This window comes from Megalops cyprinoides, chromosome 2 (genome assembly GCF_013368585.1).
Source record: "Megalops cyprinoides isolate fMegCyp1 chromosome 2, fMegCyp1.pri, whole genome shotgun sequence".
Lineage (NCBI taxonomy): Eukaryota > Metazoa > Chordata > Actinopteri > Elopiformes > Megalopidae > Megalops > Megalops cyprinoides.
Genome location: NC_050584.1, coordinates 2356338 through 2381212, shown reverse-complemented (window position 1 = coordinate 2381212; position 24875 = coordinate 2356338). Strand labels below are relative to the sequence as shown.

The 24875-nt window shown below is 47.5% G+C and overlaps 1 protein-coding gene across 7 annotated transcripts in view; it reads left to right on the top strand.

The window, feature by feature from the left end:
* fryl (furry homolog, like) overlaps positions 1–24875 on the top strand; it is a 130497-nt gene that overhangs the window by 65764 nt on the left and 39858 nt on the right. For 6 of the 7 annotated variants that reach the window (XM_036522869.1, XM_036522868.1, XM_036522866.1 and 3 more), the window contains 16 exons: positions 2881–2934; positions 11133–11272; positions 11490–11586; positions 12077–12156; positions 13007–13087; positions 13524–13692; positions 14344–14436; positions 15778–15876; positions 16464–16565; positions 19429–19532; positions 20217–20325; positions 20567–20653; positions 20893–21064; positions 21185–21317; positions 21609–21716; positions 22215–22443. In XM_036522869.1, coding sequence (XP_036378762.1) covers positions 2881–2934; positions 11133–11272; positions 11490–11586; positions 12077–12156; positions 13007–13087; positions 13524–13692; positions 14344–14436; positions 15778–15876; positions 16464–16565; positions 19429–19532; positions 20217–20325; positions 20567–20653; positions 20893–21064; positions 21185–21317; positions 21609–21716; positions 22215–22443 — 1857 coding nt within the window. Of the gene's footprint in view, positions 1–2880; positions 2935–11132; positions 11273–11489; positions 11587–12076; positions 12157–13006; positions 13088–13523; positions 13693–14343; positions 14437–15777; positions 15877–16463; positions 16566–16588; positions 17564–19428; positions 19533–20216; positions 20326–20566; positions 20654–20892; positions 21065–21184; positions 21318–21608; positions 21717–22214; positions 22444–24875 lie in introns of those variants that run through there. The other variant, XM_036522870.1, reaches the window with a different exon arrangement.

The following is a 24875-nucleotide window of genomic DNA, read 5'->3' as shown; positions in this document are numbered from 1 at the left end:
TTCAGACTTTATACACACACACACACACACACACACACACACACACACACACAAGCACACACAAACAATCTGAGCGGGTATCTGAGATTATGTTCGTCATCCTTCGGCTGCAGCCGAGATCGAAGCCACTTGAAGCCTCTAGGTGTCCCTGTCTGCCATCAGTCTGGCCAGATTTTCCACTGGCAGCTGAAGGTCTCTGCCAATGGCATTGGTGTAATTGAGAGGTCTCCTACCCCTGTTACGGCAGGGGAGCCTCAATAATAGAAGGCCTGAGACAACTTGTTTGGCCCGCAAGCAGTGACCAGCAAATTGAGCTCTTCATCATGCTATGATTGTGGAAATTGGCGGTAAATCACCGTAGATTTCACGCTTCCTTCGTTGTTCTTGCCAGGATATGTCCTTGACCCTCACGAGAAGTTTTGTGCAGGTGCCATCAAGGCTGTTATGAAAAAAGACCTACTTTGGCTGCTGCATCTTCTGGAGATGTTAAAAGGTCCTGTGCTGCTTGGAACGGATCAGCTGTAAGTGCTATGTCATCAGCATAATCAAGATCTGTGAGGTGCTTACTCATGTGTCACCTGGACTTACGAGTTTCAGTAGTGAGACCTTTGGTGTGGTTAGGGTCCATGGACTGACATAAGATGTAATGGACAACAGTCTGCCCTTCCTGAAACCGTTCTGGTTGAGAGAGCGTGGTACAGGTGAAAATCCTTTAAATGTGGGGTTAGAGACTCCCTCCCCAATGGGGTAGCAGTGAGTCACAAGCCACAGAGACGTGACTGCAAGTGACACCAGAGCAGCCCCCCATGTTAAGGAGTGCCCTATGACAGGGTTATTTCCTGCAGGTGTGATGATGATGCTGCTGAATATACTGCCGACGTGCCAAACATGTTGAATCTGTAGTTGGTGTGTCATAGACAGCTGTGTCAGCTCGGGGAGTTGGGTAAGGGTGTAGCTCGCAGCAGGTGCCAGCTCTACCCACCTGGCTGCTCCACGTACTCACAGGAAGAATAAAGTCAGTTACAAAAATCTTTTGATGGGAAAATGTTTCGTTGTTTGTCATGGCGATGTAACATTAGCCCGGCGGTCACTGCATTATTCGTAACGGATAAATCATGTTTCATTGTGTGAGTGTGGTGTGGATGTGAGCTGATTACCTGCACCAAAATGGAAAACACTGCTGTTTCACCAGGCAGCTGAGCTGGAGTTGCAGATTCAGATTCACATGTAGACGTAGCAGCCGCTTAAACAGGAGGCTCTTAGGGAGACGCTAAAGAATGGGTCCCCTGCTCTCCTGCACTCTCTGCTGTGTGGTTATCAGCCTCATCCCTTAAGGAGATAGCACCTTACCTCTCTCCTTAGAGGCAGGTTTACCTTAGAAGGGGGTGCATTTACAAAAGAGTTTTCTGCTGATGTGCATGTAGAGTGTGTGTGTCTGTGGCTCTGTTCACACCCGGCATTAACATGTGTCTTGGGTGATCCGATCACGAGTGGACAGCTCTAAGTACGTCTGTTCACACCTGGCATTAAAATGCGTCTCCGCATATGTCTTGAGTGACCACTTGTGATCGGATCTCTCTTCCCCGCTCTATATGCAAATAAACATGTACATCATTTCCGTTTAAATGATGCGTAAACTTACATTTGCAAAGGTCTGTTTGAACCAATCTTGTTATGATTGTCACTATGAAATAATGTGTGTTATATCTGTAAATGAAAACCTAGTTGACTAGCACACTAGAATCACTGAAATTAAATACCCTTAACTCTACTGCAGCTGATCTTTTGTTAAGCGCTGTTTTGGTCCATAATACTATGTTAAACTTTTTCTTTGTAATGGGGCTCAATGGAGAAGAAACAGGTTAACGCAAGATAATTACCCCTTTCATTGGATTTCAGTTTTGCTTTTTTGAGAGGACATAGTGTTTATGACATGTGAGATGTCAGACAAATTTGGTGATCACTGATTGCTGTTTTGGGACATTAAGCCACATTAAGCTTTTTCCTTGTAATGGGCGTCAATGGAGAGGAAAACGTAGTGAAATAACGACCATACTCCTAGGATTTCGGTTTTGATTTTTTGACAGGAGGAAGTGTTTCTCACAAGAGATGTCTGAGAGAAATTTAGTGACCATTGATCACTGTTTTGGAACATTAAGCCACGTTAAGCGTTTTAGAATGTCCCCTTGATATTCATGATATCGTCAATCTTGACTCCCACAATAGTCTAACATTTATTTGTAGAACTACAACACTTCACATATTATTCATAATACCATTTCTCCATGTAATATATTGCATTACACCTTTGGGGCTTGGAAGCATTTGAGGTAGCTTGCTCTAGTTGTTGTTGTTGCCTGTTCTCGCACTTTAAAACCCTTTCACACATAACTTATTTTTCATGCTATGTAGCGTGTGTGTTAGGCTACTACATGGTTTGTTATGTTTTTATTAGCGTCATTAAGCTTCTCATCGCTGTTTCCTCAAAGCTAAAATTAGCTAGAATTTTCCAATCTCGTGTTCTATTCGCACTGGTTTTAGCCTATGTGCGAAACAGCTAATCACACTGGTGAACGCTGTTGGCGCGCGAATGAGTAAGTACTTCCGCTTAAGCAGAGGACGTCAGTTGAGTAGGCGGTCCTTCAGTGTGGCCCAGGACACATTCGCGTTCACACTGCTAAAAGAATGTGGCCATATGCTGCCCAGACCACCTCCGAATGTGGTCTGAAAGATCAGATCTCAAATCGGATCTTGGTGCGTTCACACCTGTACATAGCGCTGTCCACTTGTGATCGGATCATCCAAGACGCATGTTAATGCCAGGTGTGAACAGGGCCTGTGTGTGCGTTTGTCGGCTCACCCAGTCTCTCTCTCCTTCAGGAGAAGCCCCTGTCCCGGTCTCTCCAGAGGGGGGAGGATGCACAGTTTGACCAGGTGAGTGATATAGCCTTGTGTGTGCGTGCCACTCTCAACAGTCACATTCACTGATTTGAGTGTCATGCTCTGTGTTTCGTGGGGGAATAATTTGATCTCTGAAATGGTTTCAGACATGATTTACATTAATGCTAGTGTGCAGGGGGGATTACATACATAACCTAAATAATCTGTATATACATTCACTCAGTGCATCTGTGCTTTTAGTCAGTGGTTGGTCCTGGCTGCTACTGGTGATCATGGCGAAGCTGCTGTTCTAGAGTGAAGTGAGAGGAGTGTTTCTGAGTGCACAGATTCTGTCTGCAACAGTCTGCCCTCCAGCTGTTTCCTCTGCCCTCGAGGAGAGTGTCTGTGAGGAGGACTGAGCCTAGAGAGGGTGGACCTAGCCGTGGAGGTGGGGTTTGTGCTTGAAGTGGCCGGTTTCAGATTGACCGCTCTCTTACCGAGCCCAGAGAGGGGCAAAGCTAGCCAGGGAGGTCGTAACAGAAGCACTTCTCTCTTCGTTTAAAAGCACGTTTGTGGCCAGCTAGAAATTCCTTTAAAACCAATCTGTTTAATTCATTTAAATGGTGAGAGTCAGACCTCAGTGCATTCTGAACTCTAGCAAGAGGCAGCGTTGTACTTGTATAGTCTCCCCTGTATGCCAGTGTATTTACATGCTGTTCTTGGAGTATTTTATGAATACCACTTTACCATTCCCCCTGTAGGGGTTTGTTCTAAATGTTCTAAAGGTTGTAAGTGAGTACTGTAGATCCCTGCTCCACTGGAACAGGACCATGAGTCACACAGAAATGTATTTGTGTGTCCTTTTCAGTGAGTGGGAGTTTCACTGACTCTCTCAGTCCAATCGATCTGCCACTCGAGCGCTTAACAGAATGCCGGTGCTGAAAAATGCTCTTTCTGCTAATTCGAATGTAAGCCCTGTCACCAGGAGAAGGTCATTGGTGAGAATGTGTGAGTGCATCGATATGTGTTTATTAAGCTAAATGAAAAAGACGTACCGGAGGTTACGCTTCGATCTTCCACGCTCTCAGTGCCCCCCCCCCCCCCCCCCCCCCCGAGACCAAGGTTGAACTGCAGTGCTTGTGGAAGCAGCGTGGATCTTGGATAGACTCTTCGGCATGGACTCTTCTCTCTGGGGGGCGGGGCGGGGGGGGGGGGGGGGGTAATGGGATTCTGGGGTCTGTGTGTGATCACAGCTCTCAGGTGTTAAATGCATCTCGTGGTCTCGGGTGTGGGGGCGAGCTTCAGACTTCCTCACAGCCATTCAGCAGTCTCCTGAAACACAACAGCATCATGGGAAACATTTATAAGTCACCCACAGGCAGCATAACATGTCCAGACACACTCTGGATTACTTGGCAGGGTACAATATACTGGGGTAGAAGTTTGTGTGCCCTGATTCAGAGTGGTTGCTGGTGTCAAGGGAAATACTATGTCATTCTCTGTGAATCTCAGCAGGAAATTAGCACTATGCAGTAGAGCTGTGGCATTCTCAGCTGGAAATTAGCACTATGCAGTACAGCTGTGTCATTCTCAGCAGGAAATTAGCACTGTGCAGTAGAGCTGTGTCATTCTCAATAGTAAATTAACATTGTGCTCTAATGCTGTGTCATTCTTAGCAGCAAATGAGCACTGTGCTGGAAACAATCCACTTGGTGCCAGCAGGACAGAGGTCACTTGTATAAGTACATGTGTATATACACACACACACATATATACACACACACACATATATATATATATATATATATATATATATATATATATATATATATATATATATATATATATATATATATATATATATATATATATACACACGTATATACATAGTTTCTTGCAAAACTTTGGGCACCCCTGTGAGGCTGCATTTTAATTTGTTCTGTCTTTATAAGGCAACATCATAGCAATATGTCATTCATTTTCTAAAGAAAGCTGGATAATGTGATGTTTTTCAGATGAAAAATCTTAATGTAGCAGTATTGAGTTTTATGAAATAAAATCGAAGGTGAAAAATCGGCTGTGCAAAAATTTGGGCACCCTTTTAAGTGTGTTTGTTTGAATACCTGTAGTCACTTAATGCTGATTGACTGAAACACAGAATTCCTTGGATTAGCTGATTGAACCTTAAACTGCAAACAAAGGTGCAGCCAATCATGAGAGAGCTCATTTAACATAGCTAATTGCTAGGTTCTCCTTCATTCTCTGTTGGAAAGCACTGTAGCAACATGGGAACCTCAAGAGAACTCTCTACTGACCTACAAACTAAGATGATTTGAATGGTGAGAATGGTCACAGACAAACCACAGACCACCTCTAAGGAGCTCCAAGAACATCTTGCTGCTGATGGTGTCATTGTACATCGTTCCATTGTCCAACGCACTTTGCACAAGGAACAGCTCAATGGAAGGGTGATGCGTAAAAAGCCTTTTCTGCGTACTCGCTGCAAGCAGAGTCGCTTGAGGTATGCAAAAGCTCATCTTGACAAGCCAGAATCATTTTGGAATAAAGTGCTGTGGACAGATGAAACTAAGAGTTATTTGGTCACAACCAGAAGCGCTTTGCATGCCAGAAAAAGAACACAGCTTTCCAGGAGAAGAACTTGCTGCCTACTGTAAAATTTGGTGGAGGGTCCATCATGCTATGGGGCTGTGTGGCTAGCACAGGTACTGGAAACCTTGTGAAAGTTGAGTGTCGCATGGATTCCACCCAGTATCAGCAGATTCTTGAGAACAATGTTCAAGACTCAGTCAGGAAGCTGAAGTTACGCCAGGGTTGGTTGTTTTAGCAGGACAACGATCCAAAGCATTGTTCAAAATCTACCAAGGAATTCATGCAGAGGCACAGATACAATGTTCTAGAATGGCCATCACAGTCCCCAGACTTCAACATCATTGAAAAGTTATGGAATGAATTGAAGCGGGCTGTCCATGCACGCCAGCCATCAAATCTGACTGAACTGGAGACATTTTGTAGGGAGGAATGGTCCAAAATACCTGAAGCCAGCCAATTCAGGGACTTATCAGTGGCTATAAGAAGTGTCTACAGGCTGTTATTTCAGCAAAGGGAGGCTCTACCAAATATTGAAGTGATTATTCCATTGGGGTGCCCAAATTTTTGCACATATCTGTTATTGTTATGATGCATACTGCATTGTTTCTGTCAATTCAATAAATGCTATTACAGAACTGAAATGTTACTTTTCCCATAAGGTATCACTTATGTCCAAGTGAATTTGCTGCTTTGAAAGACCAGCAGATTATAAACTGAAATAATGATAATTATCAGGGGTGCCCAAACTTTTGCATTGAACTGTGTGTGTGTGTGTGTGTGTGTGTATCTGTGTATATATATATTATATATATATATAATGTGTGTGTGTGTGTGTGTGTGTATACATATGCGCACACACACACACACACACACAGGTCTCACGATTTGATTCGATTACGATTCAAAGGGATTACAAAAAGATTCTCGATGCATCATGATGCATTTTGTCCTCCATGTTTTTTTTTCATTTATTAATACAAGAATACAAGCCCTCAGACTTGAACTGTTTTTAGTTTTCAACTTTTTAACAGCTGTTTTCAAAAATCATATCAAGTCATACAGCATAAAAATCTTTTTCAAGTAAAATTACCACAAGGTATATATAAACAGTAATGCAAAACATTTTTGTTTTTAGTGCATTGTAAATTAGTGGTTATGGTTATTTGTTTTTCAGTTGAATTATATTTAAAGTTCAAGAAAATCCACTGTTTAAAAGACAAGTTTTTTTTCAATCTTTTCAACCTTTTCCACTAGATTGTAAAAATTCTAGCTAATTTTAGCTTTGAGGAAACAGCGATTTAACATTAAAAAATATAGCAAATGCTAACTGCAAACTATGAGAAGCTTAATAACGCTAAAAATCAGCAAGAGTTTCCTCTAGCCATTACAATATTAATACATCATTGATTATACTTTTCCTAAACATGAAATGTAGTTAAATGTGCGAGACATGGTGAAAAAGGGTTAATAACAATATAACGATTAGGAATTATTTAAGACAGGTATAGCAGAGAACGGGAGAGTTCGCTCTGTAGGTAAGTTTTAATACTCAGTTTTGCAATAGAAATAAAGACTTGCCCTCTGATTTACTGAGGTAGGTGCAAACCAGGTAGATTTAGAAATAATTTTTATGTGTGCGCCTAAATTAAAACATGCTTTCACTGGGCAGTATAGTGTGATTAAATAAGCTGTTTTTCCTTTAAATCAGGCGCAAGGAGCTAATATAATAATTAGAATAAACCCATCCTTCATTTTTGCGCTCTCTGGCTGACACTCCTTGAAATACACATTCATCACTTCAACGGCTCAAGTTGATCCCCGGGGATTGTAGATAGTAAATAAATAAGTAAATAAATAATTGTATGTATTGTGCTGCCATGCCACTAAATGAGTGATATTAATAAAATATTTAACTATTGAAACTGAGGCATTAGGAGTTATTATGCCCCGCTCACTAACGCGTGGGTATAACAGTTACGCTAGCTGTGACTGTTCGAGACAGTTTGTCCTGCCTCTGAATATCATAGTCCAATCAGCGTCAAGTCGTGTTCCATGGAGTACCGCCCCTTTCGGGCGATTTCAGTCTGGTTGATAACGGTCCAGATCACTGTGATAGACTCTCATGTTAAGGTAATTTTTTTCGAATTGCAGGCACTACAATGCAATCTGTATGGATTCTGGGTGGGCTTGCACTAACGTGCTTTCATCATACGTAACCTGGTGTAGGGATAGCTGGGGCAGCCAGCGATCTTGCCACATTCAAGGTCAGCATGGCTAATGTTACCTCAACTCAGAGCAAATCGATCGTGTCATTAACAGAAATACCGTTCAGTTGGCGTAGTAATCAGGAAAAATTGGAAACTAAAGAATTAGGACCACCCAGACCAAATTTAAAGATGAAGCAAGTATCTACAAAGGGGGGGAAATTGTATAACTGGAGATTTTCGTGGAGTTGGTATGAGCGGAATACGTGGCTAGGAGGCTGCGAAGTAACTAATGCTTTGTTTGTAATGTGACAATGTCAAGTTGGATAGCACGCCCCCCCCCCCCCCCCCCCCCCCTCCGAGACATTTGGCAGGAGCTGCCACTTAATTGTACATACGTAGTTCAATTGTCAAAGACAGTTAATGCAAATTTTTGCACATGCTTAGGTCATGGCTAGCTGTTTTTAATGTTATTTTCTTAAAGAAGGAAAGAGGAAACGCTAAGTTAAAAGGAATAACAAATTTTATACAAATAAAAAAATGCTGATTTATTATTTAATAAAGGACATTTTTTCAAGTCATCATTTTTCTTTTGTTTTTTAATATCATGATAAATATTGTATTGTGGACTTTTTACTGTGGTATTATCGAACAGTGAGTTTTTGGTATCGTCACATCCATTACATACATTACATTGTATCATATACATATGTATACATACAAATATATATGTGTATATACACACTCAATGACCTCTTTATTAGGTACACCTGCACACCTGCTTGTTGATGCAAATATCTGATCAGCCAATCATTTGGCAGCAACTCAATGCATAAAATCATGAAGACATAGTCAAAAGGTTCAGTTGCTGTTCAGACCAAACATCAGAATGGGTAGGAAATCTGATTTAAGTGACTTTGACCGTGGGATGATTGCTGGTGCCAGACGGGGTGGTTTGAGTATCTCAGAAACTGCTGATCTCCTGGGATTTTCACGCACAACAGTCTCTAGAGTGTATAGACAATGGTGCGAAAAACAAAAAACATTCAGCGAGCAGCAGTTCTGTGGGCGAAAATGCCTTGTTAATGGCAGAGGTCAGAGGAGAATGGCCAGACTAGTCCAAGCTGACAGGAAGACGACAGTAACCCAAATAACCACATGTTACAACATTGCTATGCAGAAAAGCATTTCTGAGCATACAACACGTCGAACATTGAGGTGGATGGGCTACAGCAGCAGAAGACCCCTCCAGGTACGATTCCTGTTAGGAAAGAACAGGAAATTGAGGGTACAGTGGGCACAGGCTCACCAAAACTGGTCAGTAGACGATTGGAAAAACATCGCCTGGTCTGAAGCTGCAACATGATGATGGTAGGGTCAGAATTTAGCGTAGAAACCATGAATCCATCCTGCCTTGTGTCAACGGTTCAGGCTGGAGGTGGTGTTGTTATGGTGTGGGTAACATTTTCTTGGCACACATTAGGCACCTTAATACCAATCGAGCATCGTTTAAATGCCACAGCCTACCTGAGTATTTTTACTGACCATGTACATCCCATTATGACCACAGTCTGCCCATCTTCTAATGGCTACTTCCAGCAGGTTAACGCGCCATGCCACAAAACACACATCATCTCAGATTGGTTCCAGGAACATGACAGTGAGTTCAGTGTACTCCAATGGTCTCCACAGTCGCCACATCTCAATCCAGCGGAGCACCTTTGGGCATGTGGTGGAACGGGAGATTCGCAGCATGAATGTGCAGCCGACAAATCTGCAGCGACTGCATGATGCTACCATGTCAGCATGGAGCAGAATCTCTAAGGAATGTTTCCAGCACCTTTTCGAATCCATGCCACAAAGAATTCAGGCTGTTCTGGGGGCAGAGGGGGGTTCTACCCAGTATTAGAGAGGTGTATCTAATAAAGTGGTCACTGAGTGAGTGTGTGTGTGTGTGTGTGTGTGTGTGTGTGTGTATGTATACGTATACGTATACGTATATAATGTACATGTAGACAAGACTACTTCATGGGTGGGGAAAAAAACTAGAATGTGCTCAATTTGAAAAGGACTTGGGAGTAATGGTTGACCCAAGCTTAACAGGATCTAGGCAGTGTTCTGTAGCAGTAAAAAAGGCCAACAGGATGCTGGGATATATAGGCAAAAGTATTGAGTATAAATCTAAAGAGGTTATATTGAAATTATACAATGCCTTAGTCAGACCGCACCTGGAATACTGTGTGCAGTTCTGGGCACCGCACTATAAAAAAAGATACCGAAGCTTTAGAAAAGGTTCAAAGAAGGGCAACTAAATTAGTTCCTGGCATGAAATATAAAAGCTATGAGGAAAGACTCAAGTTACTTAACCTATTTAGACTAAGCGAGAGGAGGCTTAGGGGTGATTTAATTGAGGTATTTAAATTTATAAAAGGAATCAATAAGGTCAACTATAATAGACTCTTTAGGGTGAGTTCAGTCTGTAAAACAAGAGGACATAAATGGAAACTAGTTAAGAGTAAGTTCCGCACTGATATAAGGAAATATTATTTTACACAAAGAGTTATCAATACATGGAATAGGTTGCCAGGTCATGTAGTTGAGGCAGAGACCCTTGCTGTGTTCAAGTCTAGACTTGATGCAGTTCTGGATACTCTTTAATTAAGAAATGGCGAGCTTAGTTGGGCCGAATGGCCTGTTCTCGTCATCATATGTTATGTTCTTATGTACTGTGTAAAATATATGGGTTGATACATTTGTGTGAGTGAGTATATGTGTGTGTGTGCGTGCGAGTGAGTGCTGTGGTGCTGGCTGATAGAGGGTGCAGATGAGAGGGCATCTCCTCACCATAGAGGTTCCCTGTGTGGAGGCAGCGGATGTGTCATATAACACCACTGAAAGAGTCAGATCGATAGGGTCTGTACCGAGTGTCACTCTGTGCTGAGGGCATGTCTCCTGCAGAGCCCTCTTTCCGCCCTCCTCCTCCTGTATTTTGGGTATCAGGTGGCGGTTATGGGACTTTTATGATCTGGGTTTCTGTCGGTTATGAGATGGCGGTCATTATGTACCAGTTGGGAGGTATTTTTCAGATGTGTGTCTGTTTTGGTTATAGTGTGTTTAAGATATGTATGTGGATTGTCGTGTTGGTTATGAAGTTTGTCCGTATGGGTTATTACGTGTCAGTTCCGATAGTTAAGATGTGCATGTGTTTATTATGTGTCGGTCATAATGTATGTGTGTGTGTGTGTGTGTTGGGCGTAATGTGTCTCTTTCATGACATCTTTGTTAGTTCTGATGTGTTAGGTATAATGTGTGTCTTTTGGTTATGGTGTCTCAGTTGTGAAACGCCAGGTATGATGTTGAGCGTGATGTTGGTTGCGATGTTGGCTGTGTCTGCTGGTTATGATGTTGCTGATGAACGCTCTGTGCTTTGCCCCGCAGTTAATAAGCTCTATGAGCTCAATAGCGGAACACTGTTTGCCCTCACTGCTGCGCACCCTGTTTGATTGGTACCGGCGCCAGAGCGGCACGGAGGACGAGTCGTACGAGTACAGGCCTCGCTCTAGCACAAAGTCCAAAGGGTAAGGCCCGGTTCTGCCTCTCTCCGCTGCGCTAGGGTACCATCCCCTCCACAGCTAATGCACAGCCACAGACAATGACACGCTGTCTCTGACATCTCTGACAGCTGTACGCGTGTTTCCGTGTCTGTATGTCTTTCGTCCTTGTTTGTGTGTCTGATGTTTGTATCTGTGCCTGAAAACTGAGCTTTCTTCCCCCTCCTCTCTCTCTCTTTCCCAGGGATGAGCAGCATCGGGACAAAGACTATCTACTGGAACGGCGAGACTTAGCCATAGATTTCATTTTCTGTTTAGTTTCAGTGGAGGTTTTAAAACAGGTGAGCTCCTGTGTGTGTGTGTGTGCTCGTATGTGTTCGCGTGTTTCGTCTGCTGTGCCCGTGCTGTGAGAGGCTGGTCAAGCAGTTTATTGCTGCTCTGGCTCTGTACAGCACTACCAGCATGCAGAGTGCCTCTGACTGCCTGTCTCTGCCCACAGGACTCTCTCTCTCTCTCTCTCTCTCTCTCTCTCTCTTTCTCTCTCTCTCTCTCTCTCTCTCTCTCTCTCTCTCTCTCTCTCTCTCTCTCTCTCTCTCTCTCTCTCAAATCAGGTCATTCTCTCTCACACACTTCCAAGAGAGAGGCATGAGGAAAGGAGGAGTGAGAGACAAAAGAGGGAGAGAGATGGAGAGAGAGACAGAAGAAGAGAGGAAGGAGAGAGAGGACAGGGAGAGAGAAAGATGGAGAGAGAGGGACAGAAGGGGGGAGAAAGGGAGGCAGAAGGAGAGAGTTTGCACGCCCCCGTATACTGATGAAATGTTTACTTGACAGATTCCTCTTCACCCAGTGCCAGATGCTTTAGTACATGAAGTTCTCAACCTGGCCTTCAAGCACTTTAAACACAAGGAAGGGTAAGAATCACTGCTTTACTGTTCACAGTGATACACACTGTTACACACTAATATCCACTCATACACACTGGTACACACACTCTCATACTCTCTCTCACACTCACACACACACCTCTCTTGGCTGCTGTTGCAATGAGCACAGTAATCCTTCAGCAGCCTCAGATTTATCTGCTTTTTGAGTCTCCACGGTCCTCTCTGTCCATTCATGAAAACCAACCTCTGTCATTTTAGCAGGTGTTCTAGCTGTCTCCATCCCAAGACCATTTCATTTTAAAAGCACTTAGACATTTATGAATAAATATTTTGAACGGATACATACAGACTTCACTAGTAAGCCAGAAAGTGAGTTTGCTAAAGGATTTTCTGTATGAGTGAAACATGATAAAGCTTTCATGTCTCTCATAATCAGCCCTCTTTTAATGTCATCAGCCACATGGCAGGCAATCAATCAATGAAGTTTTATTTGTTATAGTGCATTTTTACAATCAAGATTGGCACAAAGTTCTGTAGGTAGAGCATTTCACAGAAGGAATCAAAATAACAGAAAACCCGGACCTTTTGAGAAAAACTGGAAGATTATTCCCTGACCACAGGAAAAGGTGGAGAGACTCATCTTCAGAGTGCTTTCTCTGTTACTGGTCCCTCCAGTGCAGAGCTGGTTTATGAAGCAATTGCTTATACATTTCAGTTTGTCTCATACAGATTTCCAGTTTGTTCTCAGGTTTGTGTGGGTTATCTTTTTTGTGGATAATACGGTTTTGTGTGAGATTGTGTGGAGGGGGTTGTTAGTTTTTGCTAATGGTGTGTGTGTTGTGTGTGTTGTGTGTGTGTGTGTGTGTGTGTTGCACAGGTACTCGGGACCCAACACTGGCAATGTGCACATCGTCGCTGACCTGTATGCTGAAGTGATCGGCGTCCTCACGCAGTCAAAGTAACTTCCCGTCCATCTCTGTGTTTCTCTCTCCCTCCCATTTCTGTCTCTCTCTATCTTTCTCTCTTCCTCTCCTCCCATATCTCTTCTCTTTCTCTCTGCTCTTTTTCTTTCTCTCTCCTCTCTCTCTCTCCCCCTCCCTTTCTCTTTCTCCCCTCTCTCTCTTTCTCTCTACTGTTCTTCACATTCCCCTCACTCACAGCGATGTAAAGCCTGAGGTGGCTCCCACTGTGAGCCGAATCCCTCACAGCAGCATAGTACTGTCCTACAGCAGCGTGTCAGAGCCCTGTCAGTGCAGCTCTGCTGTGATTCTCTGTGATCTTTCTGCACTGACCTCTGCAGAAACCAAAGGGAGGGCTGTGTGGCAGTGACTGACGGTCCTTTGTGTGTCTGCCTTTGCGTGCGTGTGTGCGTGTTTGCGCGTGTGTGAGCACAGGTTCCAGGCGGTCAGGAAGAAGTTCATGACGGAGCTGAAGGAGCTGAGGCAGAAGGAACAGAGCCCCCATGTGGTGCAGAGCATCATCAGCCTCATCATGGGCATGAAGTTCTTCCGCGTCAAAATGTACCCTGTGGAGGACTTCGAGGCCTCCTTCCAGTTCATGCAGGTGAGAATGAGCTCAGTGTGCCTCGCTGAGTCCTCTCCTGAATATCTATGTGCCTCACTGAGTCCTCTCCTGAATATCTCTGTGCCTCACTGAGTCCTCTCCTAAATATCTCTGTGCCTCACTGAGTCCTCTCCTTAATATCTATGTGCCTCACTGAGTCCTCTCCTGAATATCTCTGTGCCTCACTGAGTCCTCTCCTAAATATCTCTGTGCCTCACTGAGTCCTCTCCTTAATATCTATGTGCCTCACTGAGTCCTCTCTTGAATATTTCTATGCTTCACTGTGTCCCCTCCCAAGTCGCATTGTGCCTTATTGTCTGTGATTTCTTTCCTTCACTCACTGTGCCTCACTGTATGTGGGTCCTCTCTGAAACCGCATGGAGAGAGTGCTCTTCATTCTGACTCACTGCCAGGTGAAGGAAGCTGATGAGCTTTCTCTCTCTCTGTTAGGAATCCCTGGCTGGGCCTCACTCACTCGCTCTCAGCGTCTGTTTGAGTAGAGCTCTTGCAGTCAAACTCAGGCTGTGCCCAGAGCATTTAATGAGCTGCACTCAGGAATGGCTGCTTCCACAGAATGCTTATGGAGAGGGAGAGGTGTTGCTTTTTACTGTTATCGTTATTCTGTACATGTGTGCGTGTGTGTTTCTACAGGAATGTGCACAGTATTTTCTGGAGGTGAAAGACAAGGACATCAAGCATGCTCTGGCAGGCCTCTTTGTGGAGATCCTCATCCCTGTTGCTGCTGTGAGTATAGCACACCACAGAACCCTGACCTGCTAGATTATACCTCCAGTACCACAGAATCCAGACCTGCTAGATTATACCTCCAGTACCACAGAATCCAAACCTGCTAGATTATACCTCCAGTACCACAGAATCCAGACCTGCTAGATTATACCTCCAGTACCACAGAATCCTGACCTGCTAGATTATACCTCCAGTACCACAGAATCCAGACCTGCTAGATTATCCCTCCAGTACCACAGAATCCAGACCTGCTAGATTATACCTCCAGTACCACAGAATCCAGACCTGCTAGATTATACCTCCAGTACTACAGAATCCAGACCTGCTAGATTATACCTCCAGTACCACAGAATCCAGACCTGCTAGATTATACCTCCAGTACCACAGAATCCAGACCTGCTAGATTATACCTCCAGTACCACAGAATCCAGACCTGCTAGATTATACCTCCAGTACCACAGAATCCAGACCTGCTAGATTATACCTCCAGTACCACAGAATCCAGACCTGCTAGATTATACCTCCAGTACCACAGAATCCAGACCTGCTAGATTATACCTCCAGTACCACAGAATCCAGACCTGCTAGATTATACCTCCAGTACCACAGAATCCAGACCTGCTAGATTATACCTCCTGTACCACAGAATCCAGACCTGCTAGATTATACCTCCAGTACCACAGAATCCAGACCTGCTAGATTATACCTCCAGTACCACAGAATCCAGACCTGCTAGATTATACCTCCAGTACCACAGAATCCAGACCTGATAGATTATACCTCCAGTACCACAGAATCCAGACCTGCTAGATTATACCTCCAGTACCACAGAATCCAGACCTGCTAGATTATACCTCCAGTACCACAGAATCCCGACCTGCTAGATTATACCTCCAGTACCACAGAATCCAGACCTGCTAGATTATACCTCCAGTACCACAGAATCCAGACCTGCTAGATTATACCTCCAGTACCACAGAATCCAGACCTGCTAGATTATACCTCCAGTACCACAGAATCCAGACCTGCTAGATTATACCTCCAGTACCACAGAATCCAGACCTGCTAGATTATACCTCCAGTACCACAGAATCCAGACCTGCTAGATTATACCTCCAGTACTGCAAAACCCTGACCTGATAGATTACACCATTAATGCTGTGGCAAGCATACAGGCTAGAAGGATGTATGAAACATGACTGCGTTAAAAATACAACTGTGCTTTGGTCAGAGACGCAAGCGCTCAGTGAGTGCTGGGCTCGTAAACGCGATCGCGGTGTGTGATCACACTTTGGGCCGGTGACGCTCTGCTCCCAGCATCTGTCCTGTCCTCTCCAGGCAGTGAAAAATGAGGTGAACGTGCCATGTCTGAAGAACTTTGTGGAAATGCTCTACCAGACCACTGTGGACCTCAGCTCCAGAAAGAAGCACTCTCTGGTAAACCCTCTCTGACCTGTGCTCTTCCGTGTCTGTGTGCACCCTCCCCGTAGTCTCTGCTTTAACCCGCTTTACTGCTGCGGCACGGCGGAGCTAGTGTGCTGTGTCATACGGATAGGGACACAGAGAGCATCCGAGGCCAGCCTCTGTGCTCATTCTCCCCTCCTGCAGCTCAGTCTGCAGTGCTCACACATCTTTAGCACCCTGGTCTTTGTGCCTCTGCATTGTCTAGCAGTGAAGAGGCTCTTATCTTGTCCTTGTGCTCTGCATGTGAGCTGTAAAAATCCAAAGGTCATTTACATTTACATTTACATTTATTCATTTAGCAGACGCTTTTATCCAAAGCGACTTACATAGGTTACAGTTCTTTACAATGTTATCCATTTATACAGCTGGATATTTACTGAGGCAATTGTGGGTTAAGTACCTTGCCCAAGGGTGCAGCAGCAGTGTCTCAGCGGGGATCGAACCGGCAACCTTTCAGTTACGAGTCCTGCTCCTTAACCACTGCTACACTGCCGCCCATACAGGGTCATTTCACTTGTGGTGATGATTTCTGTCTGCCTCCTCCCCCCCCCCCCCTCCAGGCCCTGTACCCTCTGGTGACGTGTCTACTGTGTGTCAGTCAGAAGCAGTTCTTCCTCAACAACTGGCACATATTCCTGCAGAACTGTCTGTCACACCTGAAGGTAGGGTGAGTCCAGCCTGTCCCCTGCCCGCACTGAACCCACAGCACCGAGTACAGAGCCTGAGGAGTGTATGCTCATTTCACTCTCATTTCACCGTGGGAGGGAATGGCTCAGGCCAGTGCAGTGCTGCTGTTGGTGGGGGTTTTTTTGCAGTGTCCAGTAGGGGGCGGTGTTGACTTGTTGAAGCGCGTGTGGGAGTAGTCGTGTCTGTGACGCTGCTGGGTGGAACAGTGTGAGGATCGGTGTGTCTTCTTCCTCCAATCGTAGACCAATCACAGCGCAATCTCAAACCAATCTCGTCTGATGGCAAGGCCGATCGTAGCGCCCTCCCCTCCTGTTCTGTCCCCTCCTGTTCTGTCCCGTCCTGGTCTGTCCCCTCCTGTCCCCTCCTGTCCCGTTCTGTGTAGTGTACTCGTAGTGGTTCTGATTTCCCTGCTGGAGAGTGTGTGATTTGTGGTTGAACCTCGGTACTGATGTAGCAGGTTCTGATCGGGTTGATTGAGGACGGGGCCCTCTGCAGACCTCCGGGGAGGAACGGGCTCAGGGCTCAGCGGGCGGGGTGAATCGTGTGTCTGATTTCTGTCTCTGCTGACTAACGTGATGCTGATTGTGGCTTCAGCAGCAATGACCCCCTCCACCTGCCCCTGCTCCCCTCAAAAAAACAATTGCTCCCTCTCTGCCTCTCCTGCTTGCTCTGCCACCCCAGTCCTGTGTGTTTGATTGTCCACCGAAAGCAGGTCGTGGGTGTGGGCGGGGGTGTGATGGAGGGCGAGGGGATGCTCTCTGTGTTTAACCCAGTATTTGGTGCTTTTGTTGTGTTTTTTTTTTTGTTTGTTGAGTTATTTTGTCCAGCGCTTCGTTCTAACCCGCATGTCGCCCCGCCCTTCTCTCTGTTTCCTGTTGTTGTGTGTCTGTTTCCTGTTTCCTGCTCTCTCACGTTCACTCGGTTCTAGATGCCGTCAAACAACAGTATCAGAAAGCAGATAGAGACACTGCAGGTGAGTCGGCCCTTCCCCCCCCCCTCAGCACAGAGGCCGTGCCCACACAGGGGAGGGGCCTGGGTTTGTAACGCTCCTGTGCGCGCGTGTGTGTGTGTGTGTGTGTGTGTGTGTGTTACCGGCCACGCCCTGTGCCCTACTCCCTTGTGATGTCTCGAGCCCTGTAAGTGTGTACCAAACCGTCTGAGTTAATAAGCATACGCTCCTGTGCATTTATAGGAGAACAGCAGAGGATGCTCCTGTGTGCAGGGAAAACATCTGGAAATGCAGCTATTAACATGCACAGGGAAATGCACAGGAAGGGCACTCTGGACTTTTCTCTTTCTCAGTTTGTAAGTCAGCGGTTTGGTGACTTCCTGCGCAGTGTTTCCTGAAGCTGAAAGAGGTTGGGTGCGTTGTGCGCTTCATTACGATAGCCGTGCGCATGCGCGAGGGCCGAGAAGCGCTGCGTCACCCCGTGCAGGTACGCTCCTCCAGGAGCACGCGGCTCGTTGAAGCCTCGGACCCGTGCAGGTACGCTCCTCCAGCAGCACGCGGCTCGTTGAAGCCTCGGACCCGTCGTTGAAGCCTCGGACCCGTGCAGGTACGCTCCTCCAGGAGCACGCGGCTTGTTGAAGCCTCGGACCCGTCGTTGAAGCCTCGGACCCGTGCAGGTACGCTCCTCCAGCAGCACGCGGCTCGTTGAAGCCTCGGACCCGTGCAGGTACGCTCCTCCAGGAGCACGCGGCTCGTTGAAGCCTCGGACCCGTGCAGGTACGCTCCTCCAGGAGCACGCGGCTCGTTGAAGCCTCGGACCCGTGCAGGTACGCTCCTCCAGGAGCACGCGGCTCGTTGAAGCCTCGGACCCGTGCAGGTACGCTCCTCCAGGAGCACGCGGCTCGTTGAAGCCTCGGCCAGGCAGGCGCTGCCAATGCTGCGACCGTAACAGTCTCCTTTTTGTGAAGTCAGAATCTGAACCCAACTGATTGACAGGGTGAACAGTAGCTTGTCTTTTTGAGCAGGAGGTAGGCTTCTGCTCTGGCCAGAGAGGAGCTTGTAAGTGAGAGAGGTGCGATTGTGGGGCCCATTGGGACACTCTCAGTTGGCTCCTTGCTTTGGCCTGTCGTTGGGGTGTGATTGTGAGCGCAGCTGATGCACCCTGACCACCCGAGCGGTGCTGCAGGGACAAGGCATCTTGTTTGAGCCGTTTTACCAGTCATGGGGCTGCGATAAAGTCCCTCGGCGCCCCCTGGTGTACGAGGTCATTTCTGCTCCCTGAGGTTTCATTTGCGGTTTAAGTGTGTGTGTGTGTGTGTGTGTGTGTGTGTGTGTGTGTGTGTGTGTGTGTGTGTGGGTGCGTGCGTGTGTGTGTGTGTGTGTGTGTGCACGTGTGCCTGCGTGCGAGCGTGTGTGTGAGTCAGACACAGGCAGCAGGACAGACACGCCTGAGTGACAGCCACTGCCACAGCTGTTTGTCACACATGCTGCTGTGTGGGCTTTCTGCCACAGCTCACACCTGCATGATCCAGAGCTGAAATACCACTGCTCAGACGTACAGCAGGAGTGTGTGTGCGGTCATATGACTGACTGCAATTACAAACACTGCATATTTACTCTTAATGGCTGCATTTGCACCTTAAACTCATTATCATCCAGGTTTGTCATTGGTTTGGTTGGGTGTGAGTGTGTAAATGTGCTTTGTGGGATTAGCTCCCTCTGATCATTAACCAGTGAAGGAGTCTCACCTGATTTACCTGCGTGTCCTGTGGGTGCCATCCCGGTGTGCAGGTGCAGTGCCAGTTTGATGTTTGGTGTCGTGTATGTGCTGTGCGAATGTTACGTGTTGACCAGCTGTGAGTGACCGTGTGTTTGCCCCCCAACCACAGAACAAAGACCCCAAAATGTCCCGTGTGGCGCTGGAGTCCCTCTACCGGCTGCTGTGGGTCTACATCATCAGGATCAAGTGTGAGAGCAACACCGTCACTCAGAGGTCAGTGAGAGCAACACCGTCACACAGAGGTCAGTGAGGTCACCACTGTCGCACAGAGGTCAGTGCGGTCACCACTGTCACACAGAGGTCAGTGCGGTCACCACTGTCACACAGAGGTCAGTGCGGTCACCACTGTCGCACAGAGGTCAGTGCGGTCACCACTGTCGCACAGAGGTCAGTGCGGTCACCACTGTCGCACAGAGGTCAGTGCGGTCACCACTGTCGCACAGAGGTCAGTGCGGTCACCACAGTCGCACAGAGGTCAGTGCGGTCACCACAGTCGCACAGAGGTCAGTGAGGTCATCACTGTCACACAGAGATCAGTGAGGTCATCACCGTTACAGAAAGATCAGTGTAGTCATTGCAGAGCATCGTCACACAGAGGTCAGTGAGGTCAGAACCCTGACTGAGATAATGGAGATGTTAGTGAGGCCAACACATGACAGAGGAAAAGAACAATAAATGAGGCCCCAGACACTCTGAAGTGCCTCCGTTCTGAACATTCAACAGGTGTGTGAGGCATTTTGTACAGCATTTCTACAGTTACTGAAATGCAGATAGGGTATTCACAGTTCCCGTCTCTCACACCTCTCTCCCCGTTTCTCCCTCCCTCTCTCTCTCTCTCTCTCTCTCTCTCTCTCTCTCCCTTTCTCAACCCTCTCTCCCTCTCTCTCTGTCTCACAGTCGTCTCCTCAGCATTGTTTCAGCACTTTTCCCCAAGGGATCTCGCAGTGTGGTCCCGCGGGACACACCTCTCAACATCTTTGTCAAGATCATCCAGTTCATCGCTCAGGTGAGATGGATCAGGTGTGGGCTAGTCTGGGTCATATCTCAGTAGCTTTCTGTGTCTCTTTGTGTAATGGCCGCTTATCTGAGGATTAGTCCTCAGCCTGCCCCCACCGCAGCTCTAACTGAAGCTGGATCCCCCATGTTGTGTGACACTTGTTCACTGACTGCATTTCCATGACTCCTGTGAGCAAAGCTCTTGCCCAGTCATTTACTCCGACCTCAGACCGTTTTTTTTCCCAACACAGGAAAGACTTGACTTTGCAATGAAAGAAATCATTTACGACCTCCTCTGTGTTGGGAAGTCACACAAGACCTTCACCATTAATCCAGAGGTAAGGGACTCCTCACACTGCTCTCTGAGATCTGCCTCGCCTGCGTCTCACTCCTCTCATTTTCTGTCTTCTCTCTCTCTCTGACCCCTCTTTCTCTCTGACTCCTCTCTGTCTCCTCTCCTTCTGAGTCCGTTCTCTTCAGCTGTCCCTCCTGGAACCGTTTCTGCCTCTCATCCCTGCCTCTGTGATTTGTGTCTGAGTGCTCTCCCTCTCTCTGACTGCTCTCTCCGCTTCCCCAGAGGATGAACATTGGGCTCAGGGCCTTCCTGGTGATTGCGGACAGCCTGCAGCAGAAGGAGGGTGAGCCTCCCATGCCCACCACAGGCGTCATCCTGCCCTCTGGCAACACCCTGCGCGTCAAGAAGATCTTCCTTAACACCACGCTGACTGACGAGGAGGCCAAGGTCATAGGTCAGCTTCCCACAGTGCACTTCCCTCAGACAGTCAGGGGAATGCGGGCCGGTCTGGAAGGTTCTGTTGAAGGGGGCGGGGCTGTAAAGATGGGGCTGATTATTCGGTGTGGTCTCTCAGGTATGTCGCTGTACTACCCACAAGTGCGGAAGGCCCTGGACAATATCCTGCGTCACCTGGACAAAGAGGTGGGCCGGCCAATGAGCATGACCAGCGTGCAGATGTCCAATAAGGAGCCAGAGGACATGATCACGTGAGTCCGCCCCCTTAGGAGGACTCTCTGCTGGCTAAAACTCCCACTTAAGCAATGTGTATGAGCAGGTTGGAACACCTCTGAGGCTCCAGGCATAAGGTGAAGGAGCCAGTAAGTAAAATGTGCTGGTGCAAAGACTTACTTGACTCTGTGTGTGTGTGTGTGTGTGTGTGTGTGTGTGTGTGTGTGTGTGTGTGTGTGTGTGTGTGTGTGTGTGTGTGTGTGTGTGTGTGTGTGTGTGTGCGCGCGCGTGTGTGTCTGTGTGTCTGTGCGTGTCTGTGTATGTTGCAGGGGTGAGCGGAAGCCAAAGATAGATCTTTTCCGGACGTGTGTGGCTGCGATCCCTAGGCTAATCCCAGATGGCATGAGCCGACAAGACCTCATCGACCTGCTGGCCAAGTAATGACCCTTAACCTTTGACCTCATTGAATACGTGCGTCTTTCCTTCAACCTGAAATGCAGTGTGCTGAACACGTGTTAACAGTTGTTTATGATCATTTATTCATCATAAGAACATGCGTTACACGGAACCCACAGGTAGCTCAGTCAGTCAGAGTTTCCCTTTTCTGTAGATCCAGATCTCTCCAGCAGATACTCGTCAGCGTTGATCCTGAAGCACTGTTTCACCCTGCAGCTGAGAGGGTTTGATAACATAAAAAAAGTGTCACTTACACGCCCCGCACTGAACACGTCTGTTTACATTTGGGCAGCCTGACACTGGCTGGAGAGTTTCAGGTTAACCGACTTCAGAAGCTCAGCTAAAGAACCTGCCCGAAGACAGTACAGCAGCTGTGTCCTGTTTGGGATCTGAACCTGCAGCTCCTGGCAGCTTTGAGACAGGTTCCGATGCGTGCGGTAGCGTGGTGTAAGCTGTGTGTGTGTGGTGCCCGCTTGCAGGCTCACCATCCACATGGACGAGGAGCTGAGAGGCCTGGCCTTCACCACGCTGCAGGCCCTCATGGTGGACTTCCCCGACTGGAGGGAGGACGTGCTGTCCGGCTTCGTTTACTTCATCGTGCGGGAGGTGACCGATGTGCACCCCTCTCTGCTGGACAACGCCGTCAAGATGCTGGTGCAGCTCATCAGCCAGTGGAGACAGGCTGTGCAGTCCAGCAACAAGAGCCAGGTGCTCATCTGTCCGTCCGTGTCTGTCTGGCTTTCTCTCTGTCTCTGTCTGTCTGTGTCTCTGTGTGTCTGTCTGGCTTTCTCTCTGTCTCTGTCTCTGTCTGTGTCTCTGTGTGTCTGTCTGGCTTTCTCTCTCTGTCTCTGTCTGTCTGTGTCTCTGTGTCTCTGTCTGGCTTTCTCTCTCTGTCTCTGTCTGTCTGTGTCTCTGTGTCTCTGTCTGACTGTATGTATATTAGTCTGTGTAAGCAGACTTTGAAGTTGTTGAAGTTTGCCGTTTGAAAGTGTATCGTATTAGCTGCCCTATACGCTGTAGTTGTACAAATCTGATAGTACTGTGTCCTCAAGCAGACGCTGCTCTCAGCTGAGAACTGTCTCATTGTGGAACTGTACACATCCTGTCCCCGTACTGTTGCTATACTTACTGTATGCACTTTTGTAAGTCGCTTTGGGTAAAAGCGTCTGCTAAATAAATAAATGTAAATGTAAATGTAAATGTAAGCATGTCTGTTGGTTTGTGTGTGGTTTGATAGAAAGTGATAGATCCAAGTTCAGCACCATCAGCGAGAGACCGCGAATCAGGCTGCTTACTCTTCCTTGAAAACAAAAATAGCGATAGCCACGAAAACAACTACGGCCCTCTCTCTCTGTGACAGCTCTTCCAAATGGCTTCCGTACAGATCTCTCTGTTAGTGTGTTAGTGTGGTGTGCGTTAGTACGGTGTGCGTTAGTACGGATGGTGGGTGTTGGTGTTAGTGCGGTGTGTGTGTTAGTATGTTAGCGCGGTGTGTGTGTTAGTATGTTAGCGCGGTGTGCGTCAGCGCGGACGGTGGGTGTTAGTACAGCGTGTGTGTGTTAGTATGTTAGCGCGGTGTGCGTCAGCGCGGACGGTGGGTGTTAGTACAGCGTGTGTGTGTTAGTATGTTAGCGCGGTGTGCGTCAGCGCGGACAGTGGGTGTTAGTATGTTAGCGCGGTGTGTGTGTTAGTATGTTAGCGCGGTGTGCGTCAGCGCGGACGGTGGGTGTTAGTGCAGCGTGTGTGTGTTAGTATGTTAGCGCGGTGTGTGTGTTAGTATGTTAGCGCGGTGTGCGTCAGCGCGGACGGTGGGTGTTAGTGCAGCGTGTGTGTGTTAGTATGTTAGCGCGGTGTGCGTCAGCGCGGACGGTGGGTGTTAGTGCAGCGTGTGTGTGTTAGTATGTTAGCGCGGTGTGTGTGTTAGTATGTTAGCGCGGTGTGCGTCAGCGCGGACGGTGTGTGTTAGTGCAGCGTGTGTGTGTGTGTGTTAGTATGTTAGCGCGGTGTGCGTCAGCGCGGACGGTGGGTGTTAGTATGTTAGCGCGGTGTGTGTGTTAGTATGTTAGCGCGGTGTGCGTCAGCGCGGACGGTGTGTGTTAGTGCAGCGTGTGTGTGTGTGTGTTAGTATGTTAGCGCGGTGTGCGTCAGCGCGGACAGTGGGTGTTAGGACAGCGTGTGTGCTTTAGTATGTTAGCGCGGTGTGTGTGTTAGTATGTTAGCGCGGTGTGCGTCAGCGCGGACGGTGGGTGTTAGTATGTTAGCGCGGTGTGTGTGTTAGTATGTTAGCGCGGTGTGCGTCAGCGCGGACGGTGTGTGTTAGTACAGCGTGTGTGTGTTAGTATGTTAGCGCGGTGTGCGTCAGCGCGGACGGTGTGTGTTAGTACAGCGTGTGTGTGTTAGTATGTTAGCGCGGTGTGCGTCAGCGCGGACGGTGGGTGTTAGTACAGCGTGTGTGTGTTAGTATGTTAGCGCGGTGTGCGTCAGCGCGGACAGTGGGTGTTAGTATGTTAGCGCGGTGTGTGTGTTAGTATGTTAGCGCGGTGTGCGTCAGCGCGGACGGTGGGTGTTAGTGCAGCGTGTGTGTGTTAGTATGTTAGCATGGTGTGCGTCAGCGCGGACGGTGGGTGTTAGTGCAGCGTGTGTGTGTTAGTATGTTAGCGCGGTGTGTGTGTTAGTATGTTAGCGCGGTGTGCGTCAGCGCGGACGGTGTGTGTTAGTACAGCGTGTGTGTGTTAGTATGTTAGCGCGGTGTGCGTCAGCGCGGACGGTGGGTGTTAGTACAGCGTGTGTGTGTTAGTATGTTAGCGCGGTGTGCGTCAGCGCGGACAGTGGGTGTTAGTATGTTAGCGCGGTGTGTGTGTTAGTATGTTAGCGCGGTGTGCGTCAGCGCGGACGGTGGGTGTTAGTGCAGCGTGTGTGTGTTAGTATGTTAGCACGGTGTGCGTCAGCGCGGACGGTGGGTGTTAGTGCAGCGTGTGTGTGTTAGTATGTTAGCGCGGTGTGTGTGTTAGTATGTTAGCGCGGTGTGCGTCAGCGCGGACGGTGGGTGTTAGTACAGCGTGTGTGTGTTAGTATGTTAGCGCGGTGTGCGTCAGCGCGGACAGTGGGTGTTAGGACAGCGTGTGTGCTTTAGTATGTTA